Genomic DNA, 25266 nt, shown 5'->3' with positions numbered 1-25266 from the left:
AAGGGGCGCTGGCAGGCCGGTTGGAATTGGCCAGCGCCGCCAAGATGCGTCGAGCCTGCCAGAGGCGTCGCCGACTCGCCGGCGTGTCCAATTTTATGCTGCATGGCTCTCGCGGCCCGCTGCTGTGGTAGACAATGGCCCCCGTGTATCAGGTTGATGCCGTGTAACGCGAGGCAATCCTTCCACGGGTGAGGGTGTTTTTCTGCCTGGCATTGTATTTAAAATGCACGAGAATCTGGCAACCATTGTGAGCCAGTCCAATTGCAGCGGGGGTCGCGATAACTTTGATCTGCAATTATCCTTTGTTTTTTGGTTGCCAACTGATGTGGTACTGGCGAGAACGACGGATTTTGACTTCGCCGAGCACTACATAATTATCTAGGTGGTGTTAAAATATTCGAGAACTGAGATTTGAATGACTCTTCCAACTCTCTTGACGGAGTCTTTCAATTGTTATTGTTAACATATCGTCACATATTACGAATTCTTGATCTCTGGGGTTGTACGTGTCTGTATTTCAAGCTACCTAGACGAGGCAGGTATTCGGTCCTTTGCTAAAGCGAGGCTTCGCTTGGTTAGGTAGTCAATGAGTCTGGGAAAGAGTTCATATAGGACGCCGTGTCTTTTTGAGCGCAGCGAACAACCTGCCGCAGGAGCCCCGGAGGACCGCCAGTGGCAAAGATTCATCCTTCTTCAGCCACTTCTTCAGCCAGTCCATCGACTCGTCCAAGGCTGGGAGGTCTTAATTTACCTTGGAGAAACATGTGACTAGGCGATATTACATTTTGACATTCAAAATAGCGAAGACGGAACACTTGTCCCAAAGACTGGCTTTTGTTCCTGTTCCGAACACAAAGTTGAAAATAGCAATCACTGATCCAGTGCAAGTGACTAGCGCAAACGAGGCGGACTTTGAAACCCAAGTGCTGGGACTTTGGGCTCGCCAAAAGCCGTTCACAGAACCCGGTACAAGCTGTGCATGGCTATAAAAACAGCAAAGCCCATACTTGGCGCCTCTGGCTAATGGCAATAGAGCCAAGGAGCTGTTTACCCAGAACCGGCTCCTGAACTGCAAGCCGCTGCTTCCATCATTAGGAATTAATATTAGATAGTAAATGCGGAGGGCATGTTTAACCGGCGGGAGACGGGCCCTGCAAATAGCGTCCTATTATTGCTAGATAGATTAACGGCCACGGTCTGCGCCGCCGACTAGCCCAGACACTCCGAGCTCTTAATTTGGGACTAGGAGTAAATGAGGCTCCTCTCAGAGTTTCCTTAAAAGGACGACAAACGGCCTCGTAGAGCCAAGTACCCCCCGAATTCGACACATAACACAGTCAGACCCGGGCACCATGGTCAAACTCGAATCTCTTGTCGCCCTCCTCGCAGGCACGGCCTTGAGCTTGCCGACAGCTGCCGACGACACGCCGAAGACGCTGCAGACGGGAGCGCTCTGGATCCGGGCGGTGGCGGCGCCCAACTACCACAAATACCTGCAGACGAAGCCGGCCAACGTGCCCGGGACCGCGATTCTCGACTCGTACACGACGGCCGGCCAGTTCAACATCGAGGGGGGGCAGCTGTTGAACAAGGTTTCGAGCCCGCCGCTATATATGTGGGTGCAGGAACCCGCGGACAAGGCCAGCCCGCCAAGGACGCTGGCCACTTGGTTCAACTCGACGAAGAACACATTCGGCACCTTTGCTTTCCAGGGCGACGCCGTCACCTGGTCGGCGCCGGGCCTCCAGCGGCAGAACCTCGCCGCGTGGCTCGTGTGCGCGAAGCAGGCCCTGTTCATCAACACGGGCGCCTACTCGTACCAGACCCCGTCGGGATGTTCGGACCAAACGGTGAGCTGAGTGCGAAGGCTAGAATAAAGCCAGATGAGAGTGGCTAACCTCGTGCCCGGCCAGGTACATTACTACAACGACAAGACAGCAAATAACTAGATATCGCGAAACGGGTGGTGCGGAGAGGAGCAAGAAAAAGAAAATATGTAACCAAACACGGCTGCACGCCGCTCGGTGCCAGAGAGCAACAAAAGGAATTGTCCACGCCAGGAACAAGATCGAACCTGGGACCTGTCGCGACCACGTTGTGGATGTGTGAGGCGAACGTCATACCGCTAGACCATACGGACGGGAATCGGGCTCTTAAACAAGCGCCGTGTCTGCGGTTGATGGTTGGTGGAGTTGTAACTGCTCCTATCCTAGCAGCTCCATACATAGCCACGAGTCAGTCACCAAATTTTGGAAACCTATTTCGCTCTCCAATGTTATTAACTACTCGGTAACCTTGATAGAATATCAATGCAAGGCAGCAGGATAAAAAAATGCTGTGGTGCACCGCTCATGTTACCTCAGGCGGTCCTCCAGGCTGCGGCGGGCTGCTCTCTGCGCTCAAAATGGCGGCATCTGCATATCACTGCCATATTCAAGACCTAGGAACTGCATCATTTTTGGTGTGATTAAGTGACCTTCAACCAACATGGCAGTCTAGTGGTGTTTGTGTTATTCGCCCTGCTCGGTAGGCTATGAGCTATGTTCTCGTGTTATCGGGCAAGGTTTGGCTTCGCCCGGGGAATGCTTGTGTCGTGAACTCTATGCTCATAGAATATGTTCAGCAACTTTGCAGAACCACGGGCCCCATCCCCAGGCATTTGAGTCCCAATTATTGTGGAAATCAAAATATAAGAGACTTAGGCAGCGGAAGGTTGTCTAGTTTGATCTCCATCTCGCCCTGGTCCTTCCAGCCTGTGGTGGTTGAACGGCCCGGTCTGTCGGCTGCCCACAACGCCTCCTACGTGTGGCCTTGAACATCGAAGAGGGGAGCGGTGGCACGGCAAAGCCAGCAAACCTAGAAAGCCACTTCGGCATCGCCTCCACTCCACTGCCGGCTCTCGAACCATGTTTTCGTCTCCTCCGTCCCTCCCCTAAACATGACCGCCGCCGTTGTCGTCGCTCGTGCGGCGTTGGACATCACTCCTTGACCTCCATCCACTCTTTAATGCCTCTCTAGCTGCATAGCTGCCCTCGGCGCTGTCACAGCACCTCTGGTGCTCCTCACACTCGTTCTTCCGTTCTTCCTTACACTCGGTCTTCCTTACACTCGTTCTTCCGTTCTTCGCCACATTCCTTTCTTAAACCAACCAAAACGAACGCCAGTACTGCCAATGCCGTGTCCAGGCCAATGCCTGACAGCGCTGCTGGCAGTGGGCTGCCTGCTCCCCACGGCGCAGGCAGCACACTACAAGATCAACACCAGAGGTATGTCACGCAGGACGGCCACAAACTCAGCACGCTGACCATGCAGATGAGATCCTGGCGTCGGCGCGGACGCTGGCCTACGACATGATGCTGTTCTACAAGGGCAACCAGACGGGGCAGACGCCGGGGATCCTGCCGGGCCCGCCGACGGAGCACAAGGGCGACTACTACTGGTGGGAGGGCGGGGCGCTTTGGGGCACCATGGTGGACTACTGGCACCTGACAGGCGACAGCAGCTACAACGCGGTGACGACGCAGGCGCTTCTGCACCAGGTGGGCGCGGGGCGCGACTACCAGCCCGTGAACCACACGGCGTCGCTGGGCAACGACGACCAGGCGTTCTGGGGCATGTCGGCCATGCTGGCGGCCGAGACGCGGTTCCCGGACCCGCCGCCGGGCCAGCCGCAGTGGCTGGCGCTGGCGCAGGCCGTGTTCAACACGCAGGCGGACCCGGCGCGGCGCGACAAGACGTGCGGCGGCGGCCTGCGCTGGCAGATCCCCGCCGTCAACGTCGGCTACGACTACAAGAACACGGTCGCCAACGCCTGCTTCTTCAACCTCGGCGCCCGCCTGGCCCGCTACACGCGCAACGACACGTACGCCGCCTGGGCCGAGCACACCTTCGACTGGCTGCTGGCGCGCCGGTACGTCGACACGGCCGAGTGGCGCGTGTTTGACGGAGGGCACGTGGGGCACAATTGCACCGACGTCAACCGGGCACAGTTCAGCTACAACGCGGCGCTGCTGCTGCAGGGGGCCGCGTACATGCTCAACTACACGGGGGGCGGCGCCGTGTGGCGGCGCCGCGTCGACGGGCTGCTGGACGGCATGCTGCGCGACTTCTTCCCCGGCGGCGTGGCGTACGAGCTGCCGTGCGAGAGCCGGCCGGGCGGCGCGTGCACGACCGACATGCTGAGCTTCAAGGGGTACGTGCACCGGTGGCTGGCCGTGGTGACGCAGCTGGCGCCGCACACGCGCGGCCGGATCCTGCCGGTGCTGCGGAGCTCGGCGGCGGCGGCGGTGCGCCAGTGTACGGGCGGCCGGACGCGGCGGCGCTGCGGCTTCTACTGGTCGTCGGGCGTCTATGTGGACCCGTCGGTCGACGGGACCTCCGGCGCCGGCGAGGCGATGAACGTGCTGGCCGCCGTGTCGAGCCTCCTGATCGACGCCACCGACGCGCCCACCACGAACCTGACCGGCGGCACGAGCACGGGCGATTATGGTGGCGGCGGCCGCAGATTCAAGAGCAAGAGGCCCAAGCCCAAGCCCATCACCACGGTTGACCGCGTCGCCGCCGTCATGTTTACCGTTGGAGTCGTCATCAGTAACGGCCTCATCTGGACCCTCATGATGCTCCGGAACTGAAGCGGTCATCCACACGTCGCCAATAACGCCGTGGATACTGGTTTTGTAAATATCTTTACTTTGCGCAACTCTTCCTTTTTCTTGCCAGTCTCTAATGCACTGGAAGGCGTTACCGAGGGCAGGGCAGTGCGCACGTGTACCACCTTGTAATTAAGACCTCAAACTCGATCGTCCAAAGAATAGGGTTCGGCTTTCATCTAGTCCCGCGCTATGAGATGAGAGAAGACGTGAACAGCATATTCGAGCGTAGCGAGCAGCCCGCCACAGCCCCCGGAGGGCCGCCGGAGGCAATAACCGCAAATTTGCTAGCAACCCAAATTGACAGATGGCGAGTGGCAGCGGTATCGCGTCGTCAGATAATTAGGGGCCGGCTCGACAGAATAAGCCCCGATATGAAAGGTGCCTGCAATACATGTAATTGTTTGTTTGCTGCAGCAACGTGAGCTCCAGGCTTATCGCCTTCACGGTAGCAAGAACCAGTAACATGGACCCACAAATCACAAGGCAGGGCCGTTCCAGGTCTCCCGCCTCAGCCGGCCGAACCATGCTTGCTTGTGTGGAAACGCAATCTCCATCTCCTTGGTAAATCCGGCGTACTCGACGTGCTGGATGAATCTGCAAAGGGGTCGTCAGCATCGCGACGCGGTCGGGAATATCAAGACTCACCTGGCGTTGTCTACCCTCGGCTCCAGACACACACTCATGGTCCTATTATCGGCACACAAAGCCCAGTGTACCAGGCTGGTCAGCCAGCTCTGCACGCGGCCGCGCGCCCACTCCTCGCCGATCAGCACGTGGCACCCCCGGTCCCAGTCGTCTGCCTCTCTGCCAATGTAGCGGCCCAGGATGTCTTCCTTGACCCAGTACAGCTCAAAGTAGCCAAACGGCACGCCGTCCCACATGCCAATGACGGGGAAGCTGTGGCGGCTCTTCATGGCGCTGATCAGAAAGTCGGGCACAAACTTGCCCCAGAAGGCCGAGACGCGCGGGTTCGCGTGCCACAGCTCCAGCAGACCGGTGTCGCTGAGCCCGCCAAGATGCGCGTGCTGGGGCGGTTTCTGACTGACCGGGCCCATGTACGGGACGGGCTTCGGGGACAGAGACGCCACGCGGAGCGAGAGATACTGCCCCACGGAAGGAACAAAGCGCGTGTAGAAGACCTCACCCATGCGCGGCGGTTTCGGCCGGACGGGATGGCGCACCTGGTCCGTGACAGTGTACTGCAGCGGTGCGGGGGGTAGTAGGTAGGGAGATGGGACGCGCTGAAGAAGGGCCCGATGGGAAACGACGGCATGCTGGTGAGCGAGGTCGGCGGGGGGGACCCAGGGACGTCGGAGACGTGGGATATGTAAAGCTGGGACTGTCCAAGCGTCTGCTCGCCTACGGCCGGAGAGCCGGGGCGACTCCCGGCGGGCGAGCCCGGATACGAGCGCGTGTTCTTGTAATTGGGCTGGAGGGTGAACAGGAACAGCCGTCCCGGCGTCTGCCAAAACATCTTTTGCGAGACAAACATATGCGCCCACGTCTCGTCGCTGTCCTCGAGGGCTGTGCCCACGGCCGAGTCGAGGCTCGATATCAGGCCCATGCGCTCCAGCTTCGGTATCAGGTTCCTCCCGCGAAGCACTCCGTCCCTCTTAACGCGCACTCGCCAGTCGCCCCGCGGGCGGCCAGCCTCGGGGGTGAGCTTCGAGCTCTCCGTCACCAGCGTGGTAGGCGGGGCGGGCTGGTGGAAGTACCAATACAGCGTGACCCAGAGCATCATGGCGACCTGGCGCGTCGGGCTCGCGGCCGGCTTGAAGTCTTGGCTCGAGGGGTTCGAGATAGACGAGATGAAGAGGCTGTCGTGCTGCAGCGTCGGCTTCGTGAAGGAGTGGAGATGTGGCTTTGCCTCGTCTTTGGGGGTCGAGCTGCCGGCATCCAATGCGCCGCCGCCATTGCTGCCGTCGCTGTCGCCGTCGCCGTCGCCGTCTTCGGTGTGGATAACGATCGTCCAGCCAATTGGGAAGGCATTTTGGTGGGTGCTGAGATCGTTCGACTTGAAGAAGAGGCCGGCGAAGACGGGGGTGACGGTGATGTTTTGCCCGTCGGGCAGGTGGATGACTTGAGGGCCCATCGAAAGGGCGCGCGGTGGTTCGTGATCTGCTGAAGTGAGGGGCCGATGTCCAGATAACGGGCTCGGCCCAGGGCGATACGTTATAGTTAGTGGTTGGAGGTAGGTTTAAGGTAATTACAGAAGTGCGGGGCAAGCTCGAGCGGGACTGGCGGCTGAGACAACAAGGCTCAAATAAATGCACGGGGCGGGCCAGCTGGCGTTGACGTGTTCTAGAACGTGTTATCGCGGCATCTCGGCCGTCTCCTGCCGTGCGCGACCGACGACATGAGATGTCAGATGTTGCGCTCAGCTGTTGCCCGCCTTGGTCTGAACTTTGGAGGGGTCGGAAGGGAGCTCCGTCATCTGAACGAGGTCAAAGCTTCCTTCCCGGCGGACCCATCACTCCACTGAAGTCGCTGACAGGCTACCGCTAATGTCAGCTAGAGTACGTCTTGGCGTGCATTTCCAATTAGATACCTCTGTCACCGGGCACATTTTGAAGTTTCCGCGTTTGAGAAGTATATGACTCGCTTAATGAACATATATAGTGCGCTCTGTAGTTGCAGCGTGCAATGAGAGAGAAGCAAAGAACGTAAAGTTTGTGGGTTCATTGTGTCACTGAACGAAATTTTAACGGGGCAGTTTACCTAAGATACCGTAGGTTAGGGAGTTTTACCGAATTCCCGGCGGGTTAGGGTTACCCCGTAATAGATCATGTTTTCTTTTTCTTTTTGTTCGTCATGCCCTCGAGTAGCGATTCACAAAGAGTTAAATTTCATAACACATGGCGAAATGGCTTGTAACCATCCCAACGTACAGACCAAAGGGAACGTGATTTATCTAATGCTTACTTTTTACTGTGCACGTAATGCTTAGTATTTACTGTGCACGCTATGACCGGAAGAGTTAAACCGGGAACTGTCTTATTTTCTTAGGGCACATGTGCTACCGCCGGGTACCTATTTAGTAAATGCAATATTTATTCTAAACGGAGCCGCCACCGGCGAGTTTGCAGGCCGTAAAGTAGCGTAGGTTACGGAGAGAGAGGCTTTCTACTTGTTTATAGTTAACCCAGAAGTGTCTCGACTAGGGATTTGTTAGTTAAGAAATGGATAACGGGGACTAGTCGATCGGATAAATGTAAAATAAATAAGTTCCGGAGATTCTGAGAGAAGGGGACGAGGGGAATTTCGTGCATAGCGAGCAGCCAGCCGCAGGCGCCCCCAGAGGGCCGCAGGAGGCAATAAAGAGAGAAGGCCGTTCAGCTCTCTTCCTAATTTGCCGGGTGGATTATCTTACCTAGTTCAACATTGAAAGTCCCAGGTCTAGTTCTAGTACGACATACACTCGTAAGGTTTGGAGAGGTGAAGAGAGATTGACTTTCACTCGGTAACTACATCAAGTACTTGCCACCGTAGCGAACTCGAGGCTGAACAGAATCACAATACCAATAGGTACAAATTTTCAGAAATAGGGAACCAAGGTATGTGAAGGGGGAAAAAAACCTAAAAGGCTCCAAAAGCGACGGAGGGTAGTAAGTTTGTGTTTGTTCAGGCTCTATCGCTAGCAATTAGGTCAGTTGCCAGCTCCATCTCAGAATATCTCAAAAAAAAGTCGGTGAATGAGTGTTCTCCCCTTTTCCAACCTTCCCTAAATACTCCATTAACGCCGTGCTTTATGTCCCACCACTTCCAAGAAACAAGTCCAGCTAGGTAGCCAACCCCTAGAGTCTGAATATCTCAATCTCCACAAAGAAGTTGCTTATCAGACCTTTACACAACTTCCATTGTCGTCATAGCAGGTAGTGTGGCGACAAGACTCGTTGAGGCATCTTTTCTCGTCTACTGTGTTATAGTCTCCGCATGAGCAACATTTCCAATATGAGGGTGACATCGTATACCGCATCTGACTGCGAGGCGGGCTTCTGGCAGAGTTTGTCAAGGAGGTAATTGCGGGAAAATTAACACAAATGGATGATGTGCTGAGCTTGGAGATTGCTGAGAGCCTAGAAATTGCTGAGAGCCTAGAAATTGCTGAGAGTCTGGAGATTGCCTGTTCATGTCAACATCCTGTGAACAAGATACGTTGAGCTGTGTGCCTCACTTTTGATCTTGGGTATGAGGTTCTCTGGTGACCAAGGGACTTGTTGTTGCACTGTTGTGTCGAGTTTCTTAGAGTGATAAGAGTGGATGCTGATAGGTGATGGGTTCGGTGCAGCTGGGAAGACGAGGAATCGTGGGGAACTTATACCAGAGCCGAAGCCAGTTGAGTGTCAAGATGGGCATGTTTGCTTTCTATCACTTGATGCAATGGAGGTTTGAGTCAAGTGAGAGTTTGAGATATAGTTCGGTGACCATCGTGAGCTATCCTCACGAGACCGCGCTGTTGCAGCTGCCTTGCTCTTGTGGAACCTGCGTTTGTTTGCGGACATTAGTCATTTTCAGTCATTCTCTTCGTGGCCCTTTTCCTTCCTCTCCTGTTTAGTAAGCTCCTCGTCCTTCTTTTTTTCCGAAGACGGTGATCTGTCCCCGCGTTTCGTTTTCTCCTCGTCTAAAACTTCCTTGACTTGCTCTCCGACGTCCCTCGTCTCGTCCCAATCGACGTCGTACTCGACCGCAATCGCCTTGATCTCCCTGCGCAATGCATTTGCCTCCTGCACCAGCTGCTCCCAACGCTGAATATCGAACCCGCGCGCCTCATACAGGGCATCTTGCCGCCGCGACACGGTCACGTTCATGGCGGCCTTGTAGCTTAAGTCCTTGCTGATGTACATGAACCACAGATAGCCGCCCATGATGGTGCCCAGGCCAGCGAGATATGTCACGGGCTCGACGAGATCCCAGCCCATCTCGGTATGGAACGAGACATAGTACACGATCCCCCACCACCCGGTGAGCAGCGCAAACCCCCCCTTTGCGAGCCGGTGGGCGCCCCTGTGCGCCAGCAAGTCGCACTCCCGTTTTATCTGGGCAAGCTTGTTGATTTCTCGGCTCATTTTCCTGAGTTGGGCGTGCATGTAGTAGGTACGGTCATAAAAGGATGGCACCGTGACTCGCATCTCTAAATTGTAACCCTCAATCTCAATGGCAAACTCTCGGCCCCGCGCCGCGTCGCGTATGAAGTCGCCGATCTCGGTGCTGCTGCTCCACCGCACCCAGTTCTTGTCCGAGCCTTCACGTTTGGGGCCTTCGTGACCGAGACCCGAGTACGATGCGACATGCGTTCTCTCGACTGAGGTGCTGTCTCCAGCGCCGTCTCTATTATTGCGCTTCGACTCTGACCTTGTGGTGGGCTTGTTGCCGCTCTGGTCGGTATCTTCGGCACGGAAATATATGTTGGGTATCTTCTCCTTGCCGTCTTCCACCACAGGGGGAATCTCGGCCTGGATCAGGCGCTCAACATAGGAGAGGGGCTGCTGGGGATGGATCAAGAGCGCCAGAGGTTGTATGGTATCGTTGGACGAGATGGAACGACCATAGTCGTGGCTGTTGTTGTCTCGGTCTTTCTCCACGGCTATTGGGAGGGGGAGAATGAGTTTCAGTAATCGCGTCGGCGTGGTGAGTAGTTTGCCTAGTCGTCATGATGGGTTAGAGACTTCTCGAGGTAGACGGCGCGAAATAGACTGGGTCACGTACCCTTGGTTACTGGCTCTGGCTCTTTGCCTTCTTCGGCAACCGGGGGTTTGTCGGCTCCCTCGCGGAGCCATGGGCGCTTGACTTGATGGCTACGCGCGCTTACTTCTTGTTCTTGCTCATCCAAGCTCCTCTTGCTCAACTCTTTTGCCTTTGTGTCGTACTTGTCCTCTCCGAGACAGTTCGAGGTCGAGAAGGGCCTTGGTTGACACGCGAATTTCCTTGCTGGGCGACATGTCCGATGCTTGTTCTGTAACCCAACGCCCCAAGCCAAACTGGAGCGCGCAAACCCCCTTTGAACCAGAGGAACACACGGAAGCCGGTAAGGCAACTGTCCAAGGACGGTCTTACAGCTCATGGCGGTCTTCCAGTTTTGTTGTTTTGCGGTCTATCGGCAGCTTCTCTCCCTCCAACTACCGGCCTGCGCGGCGCGACTGGCGAATAGGTAAGGTGATGTCTAGGAATTCCATCGATCTTCGGTTTGTTAACAAGTTGTCAAGTCGTCCCATTTGCGCGGCTCCGTACCTGAGCTATTGATGCCCGGGCAGGTACAATGGTTGCTGAGCACGTAAAGTGACGTCACCTCTAATTCCACTGCGATGCGGCCTGCCAGGCCCAACCCAGGCCTGTGGAGTGTGGAGAACAGGGAGCTCCAGATAGCCCCTGTCTCAAACCCACTCGCCTTGCCACATGTTCCCAAGTGCCTGGATCCATTCCTCCGAACCTTTGACATTCGTCCAGTCTCTGCCGGTTTGCATGACATCGCAACTCGGCAACGTCACACAATTCAACATGCGCAAACATCGCAGTTGCAAACTGCCGAGCCAACCATCGAGTTGTCTTTGATTGGACGGCTCCCAGGTCCCCTTGAACGAGCTGAACGCCCTTGTTCACAAGAGGAAAAGGCAATGATGCCCACGGTCCAATCAAGACGGCCTCCTGCGGCCAAACGCCATGCATGTCAATCCGACGATAAGGACGCCTCCAGCTCCAGCTCCAGCTCCCGCGACAGCTCTGTATCCCCGGCACGAAGCCTCGGGCTCAGCACAACCGCTCACTCAAACACTACTCGAATACGGCACGTAGTGGTGCCGGCTCTCGGTAGTTCGCCAACTCTAGCGGCTCTGCAAATTTAGCATACAGCAGCATGTGAGCTTCGAGAGCAGTGCACTACTGATATCGCCATGGACAATGCCTCGGAATCAAGCCGGTCGAGCCCCGATGCCGCTGCCCTCCAAGCCCTCCCGCGAAAGGGAACGCGCACCGACCGACCTTGCGATGTCTGCCGGAGGCGCAAGTCGCGATGCGCTAAAGAGCCCGACCAAGACAGATGCGTGCTTTGCACGTTCCATGACCGCGAATGCACTTATCTCGACGCGCCCCAGCCGAGAAAGAAGAGGGCCGAGTTTGCCGACGACAGGGCGATAAGTGTAGACGGCCATGGCGACAGCGATCCAAGGTCTGACCACCCCCGTCTGGCCACTCACGGCTTACCACTGACGCAGCATCACCTACAGGCCGCCTCTCAAGAAGACCAAGGCGACGCAGACGCCCGATGACGGCACTCTCGGCCCCCCTATCGCCTCCTCCTCAGTCCGATCCCTACTAGACCGCACCTTGGGTTTGCACCGAACAACCCACTTCAAGTACATTGGCCCCAGCTCCCTGCACGAGGAACGGCTGCTGGATCTTATCCATCGGTTCTACGAGTCAGGAAACGGCGAGGATGGCTGCAAGTTTCGCCGTGTGGCTGATGCAACGACATTTCTGTCTAAATCTGACCGCCACACGCTCTTCAGCGCCGACGTCGACCATGATCTTGACACAGTAGAGCAAATTGTCCAGCCTCACGGCCCTGGCTTGGTGGACCTGTACTTCCGCACCGTCCATCCCAGCTACCCCATCCTCCACAAAGGCGTCTTCATCGAAAAGTACGCGCGCAGTTACAAGGAATTCTCCCCACCACTTCTTGCCGCCGTCTATCTCCTGGCCATGGATTGGTGGGAATTCGATCTCGAGCTGGCTTCGAAACAGAAACCAGACGCCGAGGCGCTGTTGCGAACCGCCATGAAAGCCCTGACAGGGGTCATTCACAGGCCCAAGCTGTCCTCCGTCCAAGCCGGTCTCCTGTTGCTGCAGCGCGCCGGGGGCGATTCGTGGGTCTTGACCACCCAAGTCGTGGGCATAGGCGAGGAGCTGGGCCTGCATCTCGACTGCACGCCCTGGAACATCCCCGAGTGGGAGAAGGGCCTCCGACGGCGGCTTGCATGGGCAATATACATGCAGGACAAGTGGGGTGCTCTGATACACGGCCGGCCCTCTCACGTCACGGCTTCCAACTGGCAGATGGCCCACGTGTCGCTTGCCGACTTCCCCGAGTCTGCCGCCGACGAGGACGACAAGGAGGGGAGTACCGAGGTCGAGAAGGGCCGCCTGCTCTTTATCCACCTCACCAAGCTCACCGAGATTATGGCTCAGGCTACTGAGATTCTGTACAGCCCAGACCAGACCAGGATCCACGAGCTTGTCTCGCGAAGCGGAGTTCAGGGGCTGCTCGAGCTCGTGAAGCCGCTGGCTGTGAGGCTCAAGGAGTGGGCCAAAGACATGCCGGCAGATCTGCACATGGAGGGCGTCCGGACGAGGAAACTGTGTTCGAATGGATACCTCCACCTCTCCTACTTTGTGACCGAGATCATTATCCACCGCCACATCATCCGCAACTTGACACCGGCCACCCCGCCGCATCTGCGGGACCTCTGCCGCGAAGCTGGGAAAGCTCGTCTCGAGCGTGCCATCAATTTCGTCGAGGCCCTCCGGCCCGAGCATCTCCAGGCCTTTTGGTGGTTTGCGTCTCCGAAATCGCTCGCCTTCATCCGCACGTACGGCGGACTGCTCTGGGCGACGAGTTCCTCCCACGAAGAGGCCGAGTTCTACAGACGGAAACTGGGAGACTTTCGGTGGAGCCTCAAGGTCAGGGCAAAGGGCGTCAGCTTTGTCGCGGTTGCGCTCCAGGAGATGGACGAAAGCCTTCAGGACATCGACATGACGCAGTCACCTGTCGGCCGCACAGCCGAGGCGAGCCGCCCCGAGGCCGTGCTCTTGTCGTCGGCCGTCCCGCCAGCGGCTGACGCCGAGACGCAGACATCGGATCTGCAGATAGCCCTTCACGACTTGTATCACAGCCACCAGTTCGACTCGGGACATACCTCGCCGGGCTTCAACATCCTGGATCTAGATGCGGTGTCTTCGCATGGGTATTTCTCGGATGTTGGAGACCAAGGCGTTTTCTATCCTTAGTCGTGAAAGGCGATGTTTGTGTTGGGCAGCGCCAACTAAGCATGTGTGAAACGGAGTGGTTGGATAATTGTGGATGAAATGGTGCTGCCTATAAGAACTATGGGATGCGGCGTTTGGGCTACTTCAATCTCTGCACTTCCCCATGTCCGTATTAGCGGGCTTCCCTTTCATCTCTTTAGGGCGGCTGTCTCATATGTTCAACTTTCACCACTTGTCAGGGCGTCCTCGAACCGAAGCATGTTCGAACCTAGATGGTAATCGGTGGCTGAGGTACGTTGATTGCAAGGTGACGAGCTTAGCGACTCTAGAACAATTACAACCGTATCTGCACTCATGGACAGTTTTCCTCTGTTCTGTTTACTCACAACGCCGCTTCGGTCTGGCGACACGGGTCAAAATAGGGGCACAGTGTCGCTAAACAGTGTGCGGGGTGGCTCGTACTCCCCCGACCCGCCCAACCCCACCACGGCTTGACGCCCAAGGGGCAAACCCCGCGCAACACGTCCAGCTCGTCCGCGCCGACGATCCCAAGCCAACACCGAAGCCGTAGCGAAGCCGTCGCCCTGGCTCACATCTGCCACCATGGCATTTTCTAATGTTTACACACACCGCAAGGTGGCGGAGACGAGCGCCAAGCCGTGCGACATATGTTTTAAGCCGAGCACGAGCGTCCTGATTACGGTCGGGAACAAGGTCCGCCATAGCCCATGGGCCTGATCAGCCCCCTCGCCGATGCCCCCTATCGACACCATCTAACTCTTCGCAGGATTGGTTCTACGTTTGCCCGAGCCACCTCAAGGATGCCGGCTTCTGCACCCCGAAAATCGACCCGGCCGCGGCCGAAGCACGGAGGAAGCGGGAACTCGAGGACGAGATTGAGCGTGTGAAGAAGGAATACGAGGAAAAGAGGAAAAAGAAGGAGAAGGAGGACCAGGACAAGAAGACGGACGACAAGAGCGCGGACAACAAGGACAAGGACAAGGACAAGGACAAGGACAAGGAAAATGACGGCAAGGCCGATGACGGCAAGAAGGAAGACGAGCTTGGCAACGAGGTACGTTTTCGTGACTGCTCGTCGCTTCTCGCTGTCCGGAACTGATACGCGGGCTGCAGAGCACAGACAAAGCGGTATCGCCAACATCACCGACATCACCGACGGCTGAAGAAGACGAACCACGCGTGTTCGAGCTCAAGAGGTCAGCCGCGCATCAGCCCCCGCGCTGCTCAATGGGCAATGGGCTAACTAGCACTGCCTGCAGCACCTTTTACCAGCAGCGACTCCAAAAGAAGCGACAAATTGAGATTGCCAAGCGCAACCGCGAGAGGCTGCAGGACCCAACATTCTTCCCATCCGTCCCCAAAGATCTGCCCTGACGAGGTTGAAACTGCCAATACGGGCATAGATATTGGGTGGAACACAGCAGGTTCCCGCCAACCGATCACCATATCAGCGAATCGCTAGCGAACCCAATCCGCTGTCCCATATTGGAGCTATTAATATTGTTGGTTCGCTGCAAGCGTTGGCTGGCTCCTGCACGTGAAGACGCAAGACCCCTGTCGGCTTCAGGCTTCTGGCTTCATTCCAGAAGCACTGTCGAACGGTCCAGCAAAAAAAAAAGAAGAAGAAAAAGGCACACTCAATTCGGAGATGCCGCAAGAACCGTGCATCCGCCTTATTACCGGTCTGTATGGGGGAACCACCGTTCACACGCCGTGTTTTCGCTCACCCATCCCACGACCCATACACCAAGGTATCCTTCTTTAATCACTCCACTTGCCCACCCGCCCACACGCACGTCACGCCAACCACCACTTGGGTGCTTCTGGAGCGGACTTCTCCGGCAGCAATCACGTCATGGTTGTCCCTGCGGGCGCCGGCCACGCCGTGTCAGTAGTGCGTCGTACGGGAGATACAGATCGTCTGCAGCTCTCGGTTACTAATTCGATATTCTGCCATGACCCCGCGCACACTTCTCTCGCACTTCCTCTGTGATAAACCAACGAAGGAAGGGCGGGGAATGTCACTACCCATGTGGGCAGGCGATCCCCGCGAAGATGGGTAGCTATCGCGCAGTTCGCACTGCGCCGCCTGTTCGCCTGACGGGCAAGTCGGGTAGGTACCGGGGTGTCCCTCCCACAGGCTTGGCTTCTCGAGCTCAAGTTCGTTGCTCATCGGAAGTTAACTGGCAAGAGCAGTTGGCAGACAGAGCCCCCTTTGCCTTTCCGCGTACTGAATAGCTATCTATCATTAGTGTAACTCACACTAAGCAGCTGCGACTCCTCTCAGGTCAATTGGGGGGTGGGAAAGTACAAGTTGACGATGCAACTTGAGTGAACCTGCTTAGGTAGCTCATCTAATTTGAAATCCGACGGGCCCGTCCCCTTGATCTGAGTACTGCGCCCGTAACGAGGGGAAAACGACCCGCCGTTTGTCGAACGGCGTTGTGGAGCAGTAGAGGCCAAGGTCAGCCAGTGTCTCTATCTGGTACTCCGTACTCCGAGCTCGAGTGGTGGGCTGGATAAGCGGGCGATCTCGAGGATGGGACTGAGGGCTAAGCTAACAAAAAACGCGGTGCTGGCTGTGTGACTATATCACTTCAATTATGTCTCACATCATTGGGAAACACTGGCCCTTCCGTTTCACAAGCAAGAGCACAAAGTAATCTGCCGAGGCCTTGGGCGTGCAGCGAGGGTTGCCTTAGTCTGCATACCGAGTAGACTTCACCGTGGTCCACGCAGAACTGAGTCGAGCTGCCCGTTCCGTTTGCCTACAGGCGCTTCTGGAGTGACTGCAATAGGGCCTAGCGCTGACACATTTGCTGACTACGTACTATTCTATTGATGCGCCGAACTTGTGCAAGCTGCAAAGAGTCGAGACGGTGCTGCGCGCGTCAAGGTGTCCTGCTTAATATGGCACTGGCTAGCGAGCCGGATATGGGATGGGCTTGGCTTGGAGGCAAGCCGACGAGAACGCCGTCACCCTACGTACTCTACTCTTGGGATGCTTACTCGGAACCGGAGCAACTGCCTTCCCCCGCCCGGTGGTTGCTGTACGTGCGTGTGTGCAGCGTGCCCTCCTGATCCAGCTCGGCCCAGCAAGAAGGATCACGCTGACAGACGTGTGCTATACTGCGTATGTGAGTTATCACTGCAATGCCCAGGCCAGCGGGTATCTGGCCTCCGCCCGACCACCGAGACATGCTGGAGTCTGCAGAGACCTTCCCCTCATGGCTGTATGTGTATTATGTAACGATGGCGATAGCGATCGATAGCCGATAACGATGGCTGCTGTGCACTGTATTTGTAATGCCTTGAACAAGGCAATCAGCCCCGCGGCCGAAGTTCGAACCCTTGCCCTTCCGTCCGCCGTCGTTTCTCGGACTTAGTGGGCACACGCAAAAGTCCGTGGCGGAGACAGGGCAGAGCAGAGCAGGGCGGACGATGGGCACAGGACGGAATGGTGGGTTTCGCTGCAGGTAAAAGGATTTTGGGCGTACTCGCGAAGGATCGTGAACCTGGTCGCGGATTTTCCCATCCGCCTGCGGTTGTGCAGGCCAGTGCCAGTCCGGTGTTTCTCTCGTTGGGCGGGGTGTGCACTTACCCAGGCCAGTTAGTCAGCAGCCCTACAAGGTTGGATTCCTTGGCGAGAGCGCGGGGCCAAGCGTTACACGAAACTGCCGCGTCGTGTCACACGGCATGCGGCGCAGCGTGTGTGTCTCTCTCTGGCTGGCTCTCTGCCCTATCCCGGACACTCAAACCTTGACCCCTCCACGCTAACAATTTAGAGTGATGAGCTCTTCCCCCCCACATATCACATGTTTTCAAGGCTAGCAGTAGTGGGGAAGCGAATGTCTCCCGGCACGCAGTGGAACGGGCTGTTTGTCGCTCAATCTCCCAACTCGGGGCAAAGTACGGGAATAGGGCAACCAGGTGCAGCCAGGTGACAATGCGTACCTAGCCCGCCCGGCGATCATGCGAGTGACGGCCAAAACCCGTGAATTACGGATACTTTCACCAGGCAACCTTAGAAACTCGAAACTCCCCACATCCCGCCGCCCCGCTTGCCCAGTCCAAGATGAAGACGGACGACAAGAGTCTAAGCAGGCATCGGCCTGTCGACTGCGGACCTTGAGACGTTATCGAGACACTCGGCGGCGCCAGGTTGCGGCCTAAATCTAATCACGCCAAGCATGGAAAAGGAAGGGTCGATAATTTTACGCAAATGTGCGTGTGGGAACAGGCAGCAACTGGAGTCGCAGATACGAACGCCCCCTCGCCGTATTTGCGTGCACGGGATGCCCCGACGGCACGGTGCCTTAAGTTAGTACCGCCGTGAGAGCGACCTCGAAAGCGCCCTCGCAATTGTGGCGTCCGCCATTCTCGTGCCAGCTAGTCTCCGCCTTCGGGCCAGTCTGGTGAAAACGGACAGTTGTCTTGGACCCATTCATGTAGACGACCAATTACCCAGCTCAAATAGTACGACGGTATACCACCGTAGCAATTGACACGCGCTTCCTTTGCTGTAAAAAACTGAACAGTCTCGACTCGACACCGAGCCCACGGTTCAGCCACTCACGAGGCCCTGGACAAAAGACAAACAGAGCCGACCTTCTGTGCACGAAATAATTACATGCGCAGAGGAAGGGGCGCGGTCAAGCGACCCCGGAACAAGCAATAGAAGCAAGCACGCAGAGTTAAACAATAAGCACGCAGCCGTGCCCCAACCCAGCCCGCCGCCGGATACTTGCGGGTACAACTCAAGACATGAAGTCATGAACTTCGTCTGCGAACAAAACCCAGGAAACTGGTAAAAAAAAAAACCAGGGCCCAATCAGTCTAATTAGGGCTGGCGGGGAAATTTCCCCCTCTCCCTCTCGCTCGCACTGCCTGGCGTGAGACACCAGCTTCATCAGATCTTGGGTCAAGTGGGGACGAGCCCAGTGTCATCCCTGGCCCGATCGATTTGAGGGGGGAAGATCTTGATAAGATAGGGGAATTGGCACATCACATTTAAACATTTAGTGTATACCTCAGAGCAGGGAAAGATGAGGTACCCTCGATATTCTCACACCCGTAGATATTCTATATATAATAAACCTCCGGGATTTAGCACTGGGTGGCGTTTTCCCGTTTCTCGCACGGTTTTCCCCCGCCGCATGTAATATCGACACTACTCGCGAAAAAAAAATGAGAGCAGGGAGAGGAAGAAAGAAGAAAGGGAAAATCTACGGAGTAGAAGACTATTACGTCCTTTCTCCATAATAGCCATAACGTGCAGGCAAAAGAAGGTACTGTTGTGTCCGTTGCAAAATGTGTAAAAAAGAGAAATCTCACCACTTTTAGGGGCTGGCATAGGGCCGCCGCATGCCTGGCCGTTAGCGCCACCCAGCCAGCCATGAGAATGAGAAAGCTTAATTCTTATTTTGTAAACCTGTGCATTTTCCCCATTTGCTCTTTTCTTGATTTGATCGGCATCTTTTATATATTACCCTAGTTCCGTTTTATTTTATTTTATTTTATTCCAACATTTACTAGGGAGGCTGGCTTCCACTTGTTGATTCCTTGGCACCGCCAAAAAGACATTCGGCTTTTCTGAGAGCTGAGAGCTGAGAGCTGTGGGGTTGCACACGCATATAGAATGCAGCCTAGTGATTCTTTTTTACACTTGGCAAGGGACGTATCACTTCATCGTCATGTCGAGTAGCTAAAGAACTGGGTGGAGGATAATGGGAAGTGGGAATCAAGGAATCCGAGAAGCCTCTGAACTGACAAGCCCGAATACAGAGAGAGGTAAAGAGACAAGAAAGGGGGTTCCTATTTTCTGCACAACACCCTCAATACCCCTTCCAATGCCCTCAAGGTCCAGCACAGTATTATGAGTGCACTGTGTACCTCGCTGCCTCGAGCACCGTTTAGTACTTACCGCTCTGACTCTGAGGACCGTATAATGTCACCGTCTTCTCGGAGGCTGGGGTTGCGAGGTCTCGGGCTTTCAGTCTCTTTTGATTGTTATCGAGTGCCCCGTAAAGCGGTTGCTTGGGGGTGGAGTCTTGGGCAGAAAGCTTGCAGTGCTACGTAACTACGCTGCCGCTTGGCAGAGATGGTAAAGTACCCAGGGAGAGGTGACTGATTTTCCACGGGGCCGGTAAGCCAGGTGCCTGGAGTCGGTGTATTTCTCTCCCGAGCGGTCGAGTTGTCCACTGCGGTTCGTGTTGAAGGCACTTTGCAGCGGTGGGCGCCTGTTAATTTCACGGCAGGCACCAGCGTTTAGGAAGGTTGCGCTGCGTTGCCAGTGCGAGCGAGGCAAGTTTTCCCAATCCGCTCACCAGCGTTGCGTAATACCACCGTTGCCACCACTGTCGTCGTTAATACGGCGTCATTCCATCAGCCTCATGAGTAATTGGAGACTAGGCTGTCCGGACTCGGGATGATACGAGGCCTAGACGGGGTCTGGGTCCCGAGCCCGGTCGGTTGCATTGACGGCTGATGCCCGGGCCAGCGCCGAAGGCAGGGTGAGAAACTAAGGCGCGATAGGGGACGGTAACTGCTTTAGGGAAACAATTGCCTTTAGCCCCTGTCTAGTTGTTGATTTGCCGTGGCCCGATATGATTGTGTTTTGCGCCAACACGGAGATCGGGATGCTGTCATCATCACTAGCCCGTCATCAAGGCGTCGGCTCGGGGCTGCCAAGCAGGTTCTGACATCGGCTTACGTCTTACTGGCGTCGGGGTGCATGTGGTCTTCGCCCCCATGCCCTTGTTCGTCTTCTTACCCTGACACACATGTACAATCAGATACGTAACTGTAATAGGGATCTTACAGGCGAGGTAACTCGTATTTTTGAGACTGAGCGTCATTTCAGGTTCATCTACCTGCCTTGCCTGCGCATGTTTAGTAAGCAATCTCTTCCCTCCCAAGCCACCATCCGATTCCTGATGACGGTGTGGAGAGAGGCAGAGTGCGAGCTCTACCCATGCTTGGCTCGGATCTCACTGTCATTAACTCGTGATTGATTGGGTTGCTATCTTCGCGCCCGGTTCGCATCTCCGCCTCTTCGTGACTGGAGAGAATGGAGTCAACTATTGATTAGTGATGTGGAGTTAAACACGGTCGCGCCCAAGGCTGGGACAGTGGGTGACCACTGCTGGGCCGCCGCCTCATCTCACCAAGAGAGGTATGGCGCCCGATCGCCCCAAACCAAATAGGGCAAAACTGCCCTCTTTAGACTCTCCTCTAGACCTTCTGAAGCTTGGCATTCCAAGGCAAATACGGTCGCGGAGCCAGGTGTCGGCGAGCCCGTTGATAATGCAAATCTTTCTACCCTCTTCGGAATATGGCATCGAAAAGCAGACAACAGTGGGCTTGGTGGATGCGCAAGAAACCGGCGCCGAATGAAAGCAGTACCTCGGAGACTTGGGCTGCCAACAGCCCACGGGTTTCGGGGTTGAGCGGGGACCATAGTGCAGAGCAGAGTAAGCCCTAGGCCCAGCAATTTGATCCCGCTTGTCCAGCAGGCGCTTCCAGGCCTCGTTCGCGCAGCAAGGATTTCGAACACGAGCTGAAGCCTGGGCCACGAGTTCATGGCTCAAATTCTTTCCAAACCCCCTTGTTCTGGTCGGATGAAAGGAAGAGCAAGAAGGCTGACGGTGGAGGGTTTGGAAGGGGATGTAATGAGCGAAGGGAGCCGGAGGAAAGAACATGCAGGGGGTGTGCAGGTGACACGGGAGCCAGCAATTCAAAATGCAGTGCGCCGGCGCAGAAGGTTGTCCGGGTTAGGTGAGGTTGAGAGAACCGGGGTGCCGATGGGTGCACTAGGGACGAGGATCGGCGGCCACACTGTTTTGTAGCCGTGCCACGTAGATCGGCTCCTCCCGTGCGGCGGCCGCAAATTCCCCAATACAAGTCTATTCGAGGCGCCACGTATACACCCGGACCCGGACGGGACGGACGGCAAGGGCGGATTTGGTTCAGAATGCAATCGCACAGCAATATTCCCGACACAGTAAGCTCGTCTTTTTGCCAATAAGGCGTGTGGTCTCATCAAAGATTCTCTTTCTGGCCCTCAATAGCCGCTGTCGGAGGCGAGGTTGCCGCCGCATCTGTCGGGAGAACAAGGCTCGCCGCACTTTTACCGGGCGGCATCCGGATACCAAGCGCAGCCATCCGATCGGCAGCCGTTGCCATGCCTTGGTCCCGGCGAGGCCCAATAACAACGTCGTCGACCTTGCTCTTCTGCAGAGAAAAGGCAGGAGCAACCCAGTCGCCGCAGCTGCATTTGAAGCCTTGCCAGGCGTATCGACCGATAGACGCTGAGCATTTGGCGTTGGGGCAGACGAGCCGGCCGTCGAGTGCGCCCTCTTCGAGAACCGGACGCATCCACGAAAGCGCCTCGATGAAGTAGTGCGGGCAGTCCGGCCGCTCTGCATTGTTCTTGCGCCGGTGCTCAAGTATGAAGGGTTTGGTGGCCATTACGCGGCGACATTTCTTGCAGCGGAGCTCCAACCCGCTTTCTTTGCCGTCTTCCTTATTGCCGCCGCCTCGCTGCTTTTCCGCCTCTTCGTCCTCAAATCGTATCCAGTCCGGCACCCGCCCGATCCGTGCCGCGTCGTCAACCTCCCGTTTGTAGACCCAGCGCTGATATGCCGGCTTTTTCTCGACGGCATCGTCGCTGTCGGCGGGGCAGCCCATCTCCCACCACACGCCCAACTGGCGCATGAACCCCGAGTTCGGTTCTGCAATTGGCCGCGTCTCGCGCACTAGCTCAAGAGCCTGGGTGACGGCCTGCTCGGGTGTTGTGGTTGGGCTCGACCGGCCGAAGCGGTGCGGGTACTTCCACAGGAGGTAGGCGATGACGGCCGAGACGGAGCGGGATACGCCCATTGCGCAATGGACAAAGACGCCGCCGGGGCGGGACGCATCGCCGTAGAGCCCGCTCTCGATGAAGCGCACCATTTTAGGTAGCTGCACTAGGATATCCTGGTCTGCATCGTCGTCGATGTCTACGCTGAGATGTTGAACGTTGGCGAACGTGTCTGGGTCAAAGTCGAGCGAGTACTTGATGACGGACAATACGTGCGTGATATTGCCTTCTTTCAATGCCTGCTTCCGCCGGAGACCAAATAATCTAAGCCCATGCAGTCAGTACCGTCAAACCCGCTGGCGCCATGGCGAGGTTGGCTGCGATGATGGCGGACCAGGAGAGGCGAAACTGGCAGCGCTTACCCTCCGACGTAGAGGTCTTCCTTCCCATTGATCCGATTGAGGGCCATTGCACTTTCGGTCAGATATTTGGAGAGCCTCGTGGCGTGTTCTTGCGTAGTCTGTATGCAGATCCGCCTTTTCTTGAGCAGCCGTCGATGATGCCGTCCGCTTCTCAAGCTTGTTTTTCTTCCTGGCGCGGGGTCATCATTCCGCCGCCCCGCTAGGGATTAACCCCTCCAAGGGTTCAAACAGTGGGGCGTAAGACTAGTTTGGGGGCCATAGCTCAGCGTGGGGAACAACCAAGAAATCGAATTTTAGGTTGTCCGGGGCCGAGAATGACAGGTCATATTTTGAGGTGAGAGCCCTACAGAAGAGTTGGGACCTTTCCCCCTTTATTCGATCTGACTTCACCCCAGGACCTAGGTGTATTGCGCTATGGCAAACATCGAGAAGAAAGCCAACCATGATATTGGCATGTTCCTGGTTTTTCAAGGCCTTTGCTTACTCTGTGCAAGAGACGGAGTACCGAGGTAGGTCTTCGTGAACGTCTTGAACAAGCGTGAAAAATATGGTTCTCACTGACGGACCCTGGGCAGATCCTCTGCTGCACGCTGTGCCACGCGCACAGCGCTATTTTGGGTAAGGTATCATCCCCTGATAAATCCTGGGCTGAAGAGAGATGAGGTGGAATTGCATTGCTCCTGCGGTCAAAACATTAAAACTGCAGGATATGAAAGGAGATTTCTTCCAGGTCGCACGAGCACAACAGTAACTGTGCATACACAACAATGATAGATGGCCGACCAACCGCTATTTTTAACCGTAATAAGTGGCCCCCAAAATTCCCCGGGACGATAAATAGAACATGTCACACGCCGTAATCTCGGGGATTACTCCGAACGGACAGCCTCCGTTCAGTTGGCTGGTCCATGCAATACAAGCATACTTATTAGGGCCGTGGATGCAGATCCTTCCGTGAGAGACTCCGCGTCATCCATAGTGTCCGAGGACGCGAGACGGATTCGTTATACGTGAGAACCCAAGGGCCCGGGCAGGGAGAGAGGGGGTGAGGGTGGAAGGAGAGCACGGGTCACGGTCGGTCAGATGTGACCTCGACTTCCAAGACTCGATCCAACTGGATTTGCATGCTCCCAGAGTGCAGAAGAACTTGGCAGAGCGGCATTGCCGCGACACGCCGGTTGGTCCACGAATCCATTGGAAGCATAGGTATGTATGTACGGGCAATATGCAGCCGCCGGGGGCCAGGGAGCGGGTGTTGCTGCTGGTGCTGCAGTTGCTGTTGCTGCTGATCAAGCAGGCATGGAAGCAAGCAAGCAAGCAAGCAACCCAGCATTATATCGAATGCGCGTGCTGCAGGTTCGAACAACGGCAACGCACCCCGACGGAGCTGCCACGGGCCGCAACAGGAAGGCCGCAAAAATACCTAACCTACATACCTCGACCATGTCAAGCAGCTAGCCAGCTAGCCAGCCAGACAAGTGGGGCTGCCATGCACAACGGCATCGTCGCATACATACCGAGTACATACCCGGTCAGTCGACAGACGGCCAATTGGGCCCGCCTTCCAAGGACGCGAGGGCGTCCGGACGTTGATGACCTGGCTCCTGGCGTACCAACCATCACCACACCCTGTTGTTGTCCGAGCGCGCCTGGGGCGGCTTCGAGCTCAAAAGGGAGCGCCACAAGAAACGTCTTCCCAGACCCTTCCTAGCGTCCATGCTCGCTATCCCTGACGTTGCCGAGAGCTGCAGTTATCCGTCAAAGCGTCGCTCGCATACTATGCACCAGCCAACTCCAGTCACCAGCCCCCTATACACCATCTTAGTACTCCGTAAAGCTAGAAATTTATGTGGCGGCTGTTGTCCGCTGTTGTCCCATCCTCAATTCTAATCATGACCGGCGACATCATCATCCCTCTCACTTGGCAGACACTTTGGCGGGATAAGGTAAGTAATTTGTGGATTTTAACCTGTGAATAAAAAAAATATTTGCTTCGTGTCCTCCCAATGCCTGGTCAAGCCATGGCCCCAACCCCTCCTAAAAATGCTGGGCCCGGTCACGTCCATCCTTTGACTTCCTGCGCCGCGGCCACACGTTGTATCCTTCAAAGCTCCACAGTGGCCGGCTGCAAATCGGAAGTAATTTGACTGTAAACGTCACAACTGCCATGGCTGCGCACCAACTTCGTGGGACTTTCCACGCTACCAAAAATCCCCAGTGATCCAACGAACGGCCTTGGACAAAGATTCCCCCATTGAGTGCTGTCGCTCGCATTCGTCCCATGTTAGATAGCTGAGTAGGACAGCTTCGCTCCATAGCTAGTACGCGGTGTAATCCATCCGACCCATGCTTCGACGCCAATATTCGCTCCATAGCTAGTACGCGGTGTAAT

At 56.0% G+C, this 25266-nt stretch overlaps 8 protein-coding genes and 1 non-coding gene across 9 annotated transcripts; 5 read left to right on the top strand and 4 right to left on the bottom strand.

Annotated features, from left to right (window-relative positions):
- Positions 1-1352: 1352 nt before the first annotated feature.
- Positions 1353-1949, top strand: B0T26DRAFT_741571 (uncharacterized protein; the record flags this gene model as incomplete). The annotated part of the gene is made up of 2 exons (XM_060443986.1): positions 1353-1850; positions 1914-1949. 2 exons carry the CDS (start codon positions 1353-1355, stop codon positions 1947-1949), a joined length of 534 nt encoding a protein of 177 aa, XP_060293743.1.
- Positions 1950-2048: 99 nt separating this feature from the next.
- Positions 2049-2140, bottom strand: B0T26DRAFT_t155. The gene has a single exon. It is a non-coding gene; the product is annotated as a tRNA-Val (tRNA).
- A 1032-nt stretch (positions 2141-3172) lies between these two features.
- B0T26DRAFT_779464 (glycoside hydrolase) lies at positions 3173-4851 on the top strand (the record flags this gene model as incomplete). Its single annotated transcript, XM_060446670.1, has 2 exons — positions 3173-3266; positions 3313-4851. 2 exons carry the CDS (start codon positions 3173-3175, stop codon positions 4629-4631), a joined length of 1413 nt encoding a protein of 470 aa, XP_060293742.1. The 3' UTR covers positions 4632-4851.
- Positions 4852-5128: 277 nt separating this feature from the next.
- B0T26DRAFT_752652 (acyl-CoA N-acyltransferase) lies at positions 5129-6744 on the bottom strand (the record flags this gene model as incomplete). The annotated part of the gene is made up of 3 exons (XM_060445549.1): positions 5129-5246; positions 5298-5851; positions 5962-6744. The coding sequence occupies 3 exons, from the start codon at positions 6742-6744 to the stop codon at positions 5129-5131; spliced, it is 1455 nt and encodes a 484-aa protein (XP_060293741.1).
- Positions 6745-9163: 2419 nt separating this feature from the next.
- Positions 9164-10713, bottom strand: B0T26DRAFT_649707 (uncharacterized protein; the record flags this gene model as incomplete). The annotated part of the gene is made up of 2 exons (XM_060438116.1): positions 9164-10293; positions 10359-10713. The coding sequence occupies 2 exons, from the start codon at positions 10711-10713 to the stop codon at positions 9164-9166; spliced, it is 1485 nt and encodes a 494-aa protein (XP_060293740.1).
- A 746-nt stretch (positions 10714-11459) lies between these two features.
- B0T26DRAFT_714263 (fungal-specific transcription factor domain-containing protein) lies at positions 11460-14115 on the top strand. Its single transcript, XM_060442177.1, has 2 exons — positions 11460-11814; positions 11873-14115. The coding sequence occupies exons 1-2, from the start codon at positions 11540-11542 to the stop codon at positions 13650-13652; spliced, it is 2055 nt and encodes a 684-aa protein (XP_060293739.1). The 5' UTR covers positions 11460-11539; the 3' UTR covers positions 13653-14115.
- A 119-nt stretch (positions 14116-14234) lies between these two features.
- Positions 14235-15026, top strand: B0T26DRAFT_752649 (VPS4-associated protein 1; the record flags this gene model as incomplete). Its single annotated transcript, XM_060445548.1, has 4 exons — positions 14235-14345; positions 14419-14706; positions 14766-14848; positions 14912-15026. The coding sequence occupies 4 exons, from the start codon at positions 14235-14237 to the stop codon at positions 15024-15026; spliced, it is 597 nt and encodes a 198-aa protein (XP_060293738.1).
- Positions 15027-21692: 6666 nt separating this feature from the next.
- Positions 21693-22921, bottom strand: B0T26DRAFT_650073 (protein-tyrosine phosphatase-like protein; the record flags this gene model as incomplete). The annotated part of the gene is made up of 2 exons (XM_060438149.1): positions 21693-22776; positions 22875-22921. 2 exons carry the CDS (start codon positions 22919-22921, stop codon positions 21693-21695), a joined length of 1131 nt encoding a protein of 376 aa, XP_060293737.1.
- A 995-nt stretch (positions 22922-23916) lies between these two features.
- On the top strand, positions 23917-24834 carry B0T26DRAFT_714249 (uncharacterized protein). The gene has a single exon (XM_060442176.1). It carries the CDS (start codon positions 24100-24102, stop codon positions 24583-24585), a length of 486 nt encoding a protein of 161 aa, XP_060293736.1. The 5' UTR covers positions 23917-24099; the 3' UTR covers positions 24586-24834.
- The last annotated feature ends 432 nt before the right edge of the window (positions 24835-25266 follow it).

The sequence above is a fragment of the Lasiosphaeria miniovina genome (genome assembly GCF_030549165.1).
Source record: "Lasiosphaeria miniovina strain SMH2392-1A chromosome Unknown B0T26scaffold_5, whole genome shotgun sequence".
NCBI lineage: Eukaryota > Fungi > Ascomycota > Sordariomycetes > Sordariales > Lasiosphaeriaceae > Lasiosphaeria > Lasiosphaeria miniovina.
The sequence above is the reverse complement of the archived record's forward strand: the minus strand, read 5'-3'. Positions and strand labels throughout refer to the sequence as shown.

Bases quoted from the DNA above. Each gene is read 5' to 3' on its own strand.
- B0T26DRAFT_714263 (XM_060442177.1), top strand. From the start codon at position 11,540: ATGGACAATGCCTCGGAATCAAGCCGGTCGAGCCCCGATGCCGCTGCC. The intron at 11,815-11,872 runs GTCTGACCACCC...CATCACCTACAG, and splicing joins CATGGCGACAGCGATCCAAG to GCCGCCTCTCAAGAAGACCA.
- B0T26DRAFT_714249 (XM_060442176.1), top strand. From the start codon at position 24,100: ATGCAGCCGCCGGGGGCCAGGGAGCGGGTGTTGCTGCTGGTGCTGCAG.